This window comes from Actinia tenebrosa, unplaced genomic scaffold (assembly GCF_029948245.1).
Source record: "Actinia tenebrosa isolate PJP-AT-01 unplaced genomic scaffold, QUT_ActTen_1.0 utg165__unscaffolded, whole genome shotgun sequence".
Classification (NCBI taxonomy): domain Eukaryota; kingdom Metazoa; phylum Cnidaria; class Anthozoa; order Actiniaria; family Actiniidae; genus Actinia; species Actinia tenebrosa.
Window position 1 is genome coordinate 95,078 of NW_028292594.1, and position 8,267 is coordinate 103,344.

An 8,267-nucleotide genomic window follows, 5' to 3' on the forward strand; every position below is an offset into this window, starting at 1 on the left:
CGAGATTGTTCACAAGCCGTTTCCCCACCATTCGGGGAAAAGTCCCTTTCCTTGTACTCCTGTTGAAGACTTGAATCAACTTCTAGCTTGTGTAAACGCTGTACTGGTCTGTGTATAATGTTCTTCTCTGTTCGCACTGTCGCAGTTCTAACGAGACCATGTCGTCCGGGATGTACTTTTTCCACTCTTCCTAATGGCTACTTTAGACGACTAACGTTATCTTCAGAGACTAGTACTATGTCTCCCACTTGCACGGGGTCTCTGTAGTCTTCCACTTGACTCTTGTCGTTAAATTATGCAGATACTCCTTCTCCCAACGCTTCCAGTAATGATTAAGCAATCTCTGTAAGTACAAATATCTTGTGACTGTTCCTTTTGTTGAACTCTCGAGGTCGTCTTTCGTAGGGCTTGGCAAACTTTCAAGTGCTCTTCCAATGGTTAGATGAGCGGGAGTGATTGGCGATAGATCTCTATGGTCATCACTTACTGCTGTCAATGGCCTGGAATTGATAACTGCCTCTACTTTTATAAGCAGGGTGTTAAGTTCACTGAAGCTAATAAGTGCTTTACCCAAAACCTTGCGAAGTGGCTCCTTCACAGCTCTGCACATCCTTTCCCACCAACCACCTCTCCATGGCGAACGTTCAGTGATATATTTCCATGTTATTCCTTTGGACGACAATTCTGACTGAATACGGTCTTGGTCGAGCTTGCTTCACGTAGCGTTACTCTTCTTTGCAGGATTACCATAGAACTTTTGGATCTCCTTACTTGCAGCCTTAAATGTCTTTGCATTATCCGACCATATCGTACTGCATAAACCTCGTCGGCTTGTCATACGGCTCAGCGCTTGTAGAAACTCGTCTGTTGTGAGACTGTTCGTCAATTCCAAATGGACCATACGCGAAGACGCACATGTAAACACGCACACGTAGGTTTTCTTGGTGCTTGTACCTTCCTTCACATACAATGGGCCTGCGAAGTCAATGCCGACATTTGTGAACGAGGGCGAGCATTGAACTCTCTCTTTGGGTAGTGGCCCCATCTTCTCTCCACAAGGTCCCACTCTAAGTTTCTGACAAGCAACACACTTTCTAATGATACCTTTCACCTCTCTTCTCCCTTGAGTGATCCAAACTTTGTTTCGTAAAGTCGACAGAACAGTCTCGGGCCCAGCATGCAACAGCTGGACGTGTAAATCTCTTACTAGTCTTTGTACAACGATATGTCCATGAGGTAAGATAATCTGATGCTTGTTCTCTTCAGGAAGGTCCGCAAACTGCAGTCGTCTTCCTACTCGTAAGACTTGATTCTTTTCGTCGTAGTATGGGTCAAGTCGAAGGAGACGGCTGCTACTTGTCAGCTGTTTGCCTTCTTTTAGTGTCTTGTAGTCTTCTGAATACACTTCCCTTTGAACAGTTCTATAGCAATACATATCTGCTTGTTTCAACTCCTCGCTAGACAGTTCAGTCACAGTAGAAACAGTTTTTGCTTTGAACAATCTTACAGCCTTAAGAACGTAGGCTGTAACACGAATCAACTTCAACCACGTACTATAAAGGTTTGGATCCACTATCAGTACAGGTTTGGTTAGGACAGATGTACACGAATGTATCGCTCTTCTCTCTTTCTTGCAGTCATCGGGTTCCTCTTTGGAAAAACTCTGAGCTGGATGCTCCTCTACAGGCGAGGTTAACCACTTGGGCCCGTTGCACCACAGTTCACTAGATTCAAGGTCGCCGCACGATAAACCACGTGTCAACAAGTCTGCTGGGTTCTCCTTACTGGGACAGTACTTCCAGTTCTCGGGGTCCCATGTTGACTGTATCTCTAAGACACGATTGGCAACAAAAGGCTTCCAGCTAGAACTCGGTCCTCTTATCCAATGTAGTGTTACCATGCTATCAGTCCAACATACAACACGGTTGGTCTTCACATCAAGTGATTCTACAACAAACTTCAACAGTCTAGCGTTAACTACTGCAGCTAAGAGTTCAAGTCTTGGTAGTGAAACTGTTTTAATAGGTGCGACTCTTGTCCTTGACATAACAAGATGTGCTGTTGCCTGCTCAGACTCATCCTTTACTACCATGTACACAGCAGCTCCATATGCCTTTGGGGAAGCATCCCCAAATCCATGCAATTCAACAGTTGATCTCGAGTTAAGGCCTTCGCCGAAACATCGAGGTATGGCGATGTTCGTAACTTGCTGTAGCTCGGTTTTCCATGAGGACCACTGGCTTTCAGTGTCTGAGTCTAGAGATTCATCCCATTCTAATCCTTTTCTCCACAGTTCCTGGAAGAGGTTCTTAACTCTCACTGTGAACGGTGATATCAATCTAAGAGGATCGAAAATCCTTGAAGCATGGCTAAGCAAAGTTCTTTTCGTAGCGGAGGTGCGAGATGTGGCTACTTCCTTTGGGGGAATGAATCTGAAGCAATCTGACTTTAAGTCCCATGACACGCCAAGTGCTTTGAGGGACTCTTCTGATGTAAGGTCTACCATTGGCAACGGTGCTCTGTGTTCAGGCTGAATGTTGTCCATCACTTGTTGAGAATTGCTTGCCCACTTTGTGAGATTAAAACCACCACTCTTCATGATTTCATATAGTTCTTGAGTCAATGTTAGTGCAGCATCATCTGTTTCTGCACCTGTCAAGCAATCATCTACGTACATGTTTTCTAAAAGTTCCTTGGCAGCTCTTGGAACAGTTTCGAGATAGCCCGTAACGTGCGCATGAATTGTTGCGATAGCAAGGAACGGACTACAGTTCACGCCGAACGTAAGTCTATTCATTCTATAGACACGTGGTAATTCATCGGAGTTAAGCTCTCTCCACAAGTAACGATGCACGTCTTGATCTGGTTTTGCAAGTTTGATCTGCAGGAACATCTTTTCTACATCTGCGAGCAGACCAATCTTGTGAGTACGAAAGCGGGTAAGAACTGATGCTAGATTTGGTTGTAAGGCAGGACCAGGAAGTATGCAGTCGTTCAGAGATACGCCTTGTTCGTCCTTCGCCGAGGCGTCGAACACGATTCTACATTTGGTTGTTGTTTTATCATTACGAAATACAGCGTGATGCGGTAAGTATCTAACGTTCGTGGACTGTTTCTCTTCGACGGGAACTTCCTCTGCGAATCCTTTCTCCGTATATTGGTCGATCGCATCAATGTAAGCCTTTGCCTTTACTGGGTCACGTTTCAGTCTTCTTTCAACTCCTTCCAATCGCTGCAGAGCTTGTTTGTAGTTGTCAGTCAGATTTGCATGGCTCGGTTTCCATGGTAGCCGCACTTCGTAGTTGGATCCATCAAACTTTAATTCGCAATTAAAGTCTTCAACTGCACATTCTTCTTCCTTGGAACGAACGGCATTCTCCTCCTTAGAAATTCCAATTGCTTCCAGCTCCCAGAATCTTTTCAAAGTCTGAGTAATTTCAGTGTTCTCTAAGACTGCTATCATAGAAGTAGTATTCTTGCGTGTCCCCTCTATTAGGCCTGTAAGCACTCAACCGAAAACTGACTCCACAGCTGTTGGCGAGTTTAGTGAATTTCCTCTTTCACAATTTCCAGTTACAAAGCTATAGTAGAAGTCGGCACCAATCAGCACATCTATCTCCACAGAATCACGTGGATAAGAATCTGCAAAGTTCAAGTTTTTCAGATGAACGTTCTCATGAAGATTCAAGTTTACGGGACCCAGTGGATTGCAGATCTTTGGGATCGTAAGAGCCTCCATCGTAACAGCTTCCGACGAATTTCCGTTGACCGCAGAGAGAGAAAACTTTACTCGTTGTAGTATCTTTGCTTCACTTGTCTCACCACCCAACGTTGTGACACTTACGGACTCTGTTGGACCTTTAAGGCCGACTGCTTCTGCAATGGTCTTACGAACGTATGATCGCTGACTTCCAGAATCTAGGAGTACACGTGCTACTATACTTTGATCATTTGCATACAACTTGGCAATCGCTGTAGGTAACAAAGTTTCTGTTGGCTTCTTGAAGTCAGTTGTAGCAAATCCATTTAATGTGTCTGTGTTGAACTACGTTGCTCGTGAAGTAAGTTATGATGACGTCGACCACAATCAGCAACAGAACATTTAGGCTGACGACACACCTTGGAGAAATGTTTAGCATGAGAAGGCTTCAAACAGTTATAGCACAGCTTGTTTGACTTGACTAGCTTCCATCTTTCCTCGACCGATTTTTTCTTAAACTCTGGACAGTCCCCTGACTCATGATTAAATTTGCAGAATACACAGCAAGGTGTTACACTGGTTGCGTCACTAAACAGGGTAGATGCTGTGGTTAATCTGTCTTGTTTGACGTTTGCAGCAGGTTTTCGTTCAACTTTAACTTTACCTTGACCGTGGGTACCTGAAGTAGAAGTTGCTTGCTGGTTTCTTTCACCAGCTTCCTTTGAGACAAGTTGTCGGTTTAGGAACTTGAAGAATAATTCGAGATCAATCTCTTCATCTTTAATATCTGCGAGCTCTAACTCCCATTTTTCTAGAAGCTGATGCGGAAGTTTACACTCAAACATTGGTAGCAAGATACAAACATGTGCCATTGGTTGTTCACCTAGAGCCTCTAGGGCCCTAGTCCTGTTCTTTAATGTGTCATGCAGGTCACGTAAGGCGCGTGCAGACATACTCCTCGTTGATTCCAAGTTGATAGCTGACTTTATAAGCGATGAAATTACAATTCGTTTTCTACCATACCTGTGCTTTAATGCTTCTACTGCGGGCGCATAATTCGCTCCAGTGACTTCGAATCCATCAACGGTTTGCAATGCATTAGCTTTCAGTACTGAGCGTAGATAAGTGAATTTCTGTATGTACGGTAAGTCGTCGTTGTTACGTACAGCGGCTTCAAACTGATCCCAGAAGTTCTGGAATTTCAACAAATCACTACCGTACGTAGGTAATTCTAATTTGGGTAATTTTAGGTTTTGGCGGGTTTCTTTAGACGATACTCTTTCAGCTGATTTACAAATTGCTGTTTCGATATACTCTTGAGCGATATCGATAGCTCTGTCTATTACATTCAAAATTTCGTTGCAATTACGAAGTTCAACATCATCTTCAGCAGTGAGGGATACGAACTGCTCTCTTAAATCGAGACATGAAATACGACACTCATTCAATCTTTGCAATCTCATTTGCATTTTGATCTTATTTGTTGAACTTTTACTTAATTCGGTGACAGCAAGGGTTAGAGATTCGACATCTCCTTGCAATATCTTCAATTTACGTTTAAGTTGCTCGAATTCTTCTAAATGTGGCTCAACTTTCGTTAGAGCGGCGCTTTGTTTATTTTCTTTATGTGTCGGCAAAGATTCTGCATCATTGTTGTCGAGTGTTTTGTGTTGATACGATTTCAGAGAAAATTCATGTGTTTCTAACCTTTGGATTAAAGTTTTCTTCTTTCCACTCGTCGACAAACCCTTTGATTGCAAAATGGCACGGAGTTTTTCAAAAGACATGCGACTAAAATAATCTTCTTCTTGATCGGCCATCATGGCGGCGAACATGTATGACGACTGATGAATGTTGACCTTGGAATTCGAACTTTAGTCAACCCACAGCTTTCAATCGCTTTACAAATTACTTCCTTTTAGTGTTACGATGCAAAATCCGGCTCGAAAGACCAAATGTTGTGGAACTGACGGCAGAAAACGTCTTTTACAACTCAACAACTTTACTTGAGACGTTGACTTCATTACAAACATGTCAGCACGAAATTCTATTCCTTAAGGGGTTACAATTTATTCCTCACCCAGGGAGGCTACTAATATCCTAGTCTCTTGGGGCTTCGTACCACTCGTCCTCCTTTCCTAACGTATTGGGCTGTAACAGTATTTTAACTGGAAATTTGCTGTTGAACATGATTCCCCAATCGAATACGGTCAAGAACATTTGGTTTTCCAAACGAAATGACGTTGCCAAAGGAATTGGCAGAGTTCCTGTTCCCTTCACATACATTTGCGTATAAGAGCCTTTTGCTGAATTAGCAAGGACTCCACCAAGAAAATCCTTAAATTCTCCGCCTGTACATTAACTGCAGCCCCCAAATCAAAAAAAGCAACGACTTTGGAGGTCTGGCTACAAGACAATGTAGTTTGGTGTGTGCTAACGTGAAGGATGGAAGAGTTTAAAGGCACAATGTAATGTGGAGTATAGAGCATCCACAGCCATGTTTTGGTACACAGAAACAGCGCTGGGGGAAGTGGCCGGGGGAGGTGAAAACTACTAGATAGACGCATTTTAGCTGGAAATTTGCTGTTGAACATGATTCCCCTATCGATAACGGTCAAGAAAATTCGGTTTTCCAAACGCAATGACGTTGCCAAAGGTATTGGCAAAGTTCCTGTTGTGTTCACATACATTTGCTTATAAGAGCATTTTGCTGAATTAGCAAGGACTCCCCCAAGAAAATCCTTAAATTCTCCGCCGGTACATTAACTGCAGCCCCCAAATCAAAAAAAGCAACGACTTTGGAGCTCTGGCTACAAGACAATGTAGATTGGTGTGTGCTAACGTGAAGGATCGAAGAGTTTAAATGCACAATGTAATGTGGAGTATAGAGCATCCACAGCCATGTTTTGGTACACAGAACCAGCGCTGGGTGGAGGGGCCGGGTGAGGTGAAAAGTACTAGATAGACGTATTTTAGCTGGACATTTGCTGTTGAACATGATTCCCCAATCGAATACGGTCAAGAACATTCGGTTTTCCAAACGAAATGACGTTGCCAAAGGAATTGGCAAAGTTCCTGTTCCGTTCACATACATTTGCTTATAAGAGCCTTTTGCTGAATTAGCAAGGATTTCCCCAAGAAAATCCTTAATTTCTCAGCCGGTACATTAGGTGCTGCCCCCAAATAATAAAAAACAACGACTTTGGAGCTATGGCTACAAGACAATGTAGTTTGGTGTGTGCTAACGTGAATGATAAAAGAGTTTAAAGGCACAATGTAATGTGGAGTATAGAGCATACACAGTCATGTTTTGGTACACAGAACCAGCGCTGGGGGGAGGGGCCGGAGGAGATGAAAACTACTAGATAGACGTACTATTAAAATCAGTAGACCGCGGCACCCAGTCTTTTTTTAGTCGCTCTGTCACTTACCGGAATCTGTCACGTTATAGCTTTTTTACTTACCACGTGGACACAAATTTCACATCACGTGATATCGTTCCTGCTCAATTGCCGCCGTTTTTTTATTTGAACCAGAGAATTTTAACTTCTACAACAGTTCATTTCTAATCGTAAAACATGATTAAATCGAAGAGTGGCCGCAGTTATGCTTCGGGAAAAGCGCTAGGTATGGAACTTCGAACTAGTATCATTGATCATATTGTTAAAAGAGGTGGAGATGTAATTACGGGATATTTTCAAGAATCATTTACAGAAGTTGCTAAACACTTCAATTTGAGTCGAATGGTCGTTCAAAAGCTATGGAAACAATGTTGCGAACAAGGTGATATTACTCATCAGCGGAAAGGTGGCAACAATCCCCCTCGGCTACAACAACAAGATCTTGATTTCATTTAAGCTTTAAAGACAGCTAGACCATCTTTCCCCTATGCTAAAATCTACGATGCTGTCAATACACATTGCAATATACCAACCGGAACTTCCAAGTCTGCTGTCGCAAGAGCAGTTCAAAGTCGCTTAAATAATTGGGAAACTTGGACATGGAAAAGACTGTCCCGAGCAAAAGCTGAAAAATTTACTCCAGAAAATGTAGATTACTGTCAAGATTTTTTGAACTTCATGAACACAATTAACCCACACAGAATAAAGTGCTTTGATGAAGCTGGATTTAGACTCCCGGATACCAGTAGACCAAACTACGGCCTTTCCTTAGTGAATATCTCTTGTGTGGAAGTAGGACGATATCTGAGCTCTCCAAACGTAACTTTAAACTTGCTAATGGGAATCGAAGGAGTATTGTATGCTAATACTGAGGACGGTACAAGTGACACTGCGTCGTTTCTTAATTTTTGGGGAGAAGTAGGCCAGAGTTCAATGAGGAACGGACAAAGTATTTTACAATACGGGGACATCATAATCCTTGATAACTGTGCCATTCACCACTCTGCTGGAGGTTATGCGTTATCGCAGTGGCTTTTAGAAAGAGGTGTAGATGTTGTTTATTTACCAGTTTACTCTCCAGAGCTGAACCCGTGCGAACTTCTTTTTAATAAATTGAAATGTATAGCTAAAAGGGACGATATAAAAGCAAATTTTTGTCGAAATGT

The 8,267-nt window shown here is 42.7% G+C and overlaps 2 protein-coding genes across 2 annotated transcripts; both read right to left on the reverse strand.

Annotated features, from left to right (window-relative positions):
* Positions 1-605: 605 nt before the first annotated feature.
* Positions 606-3,463, reverse strand: LOC148904357 (uncharacterized). Its single transcript, XM_089025400.1, has one exon. It carries the CDS (start codon positions 3,461-3,463, stop codon positions 716-718), a length of 2,748 nt encoding a protein of 915 aa, XP_088881526.1. The 3' UTR covers positions 606-715.
* Positions 3,464-3,508: 45 nt separating this feature from the next.
* On the reverse strand, positions 3,509-5,520 carry LOC148904358 (uncharacterized). Its single transcript, XM_089025401.1, has 2 exons — positions 4,120-5,520; positions 3,509-4,000 (listed from the first exon to the last, which is right to left on the reverse strand). The coding sequence occupies exons 1-2, from the start codon at positions 5,518-5,520 to the stop codon at positions 3,509-3,511; spliced, it is 1,893 nt and encodes a 630-aa protein (XP_088881527.1).
* Positions 5,521-8,267: the final 2,747 nt, after the last annotated feature.

Bases quoted from the DNA above. Each gene is read 5' to 3' on its own strand.
- LOC148904357 (XM_089025400.1), bottom strand. From the start codon at position 3,463: ATGATAGCAGTCTTAGAGAACACTGAAATTACTCAGACTTTGAAAAGA.
- LOC148904358 (XM_089025401.1), bottom strand. From the start codon at position 5,520: ATGGCCGATCAAGAAGAAGATTATTTTAGTCGCATGTCTTTTGAAAAA. The intron at 4,001-4,119 runs GTGTGTCGTCAG...ACTGACTTCAAG, and splicing joins ATGCTAAACATTTCTCCAAG to AAGCCAACAGAAACTTTGTT.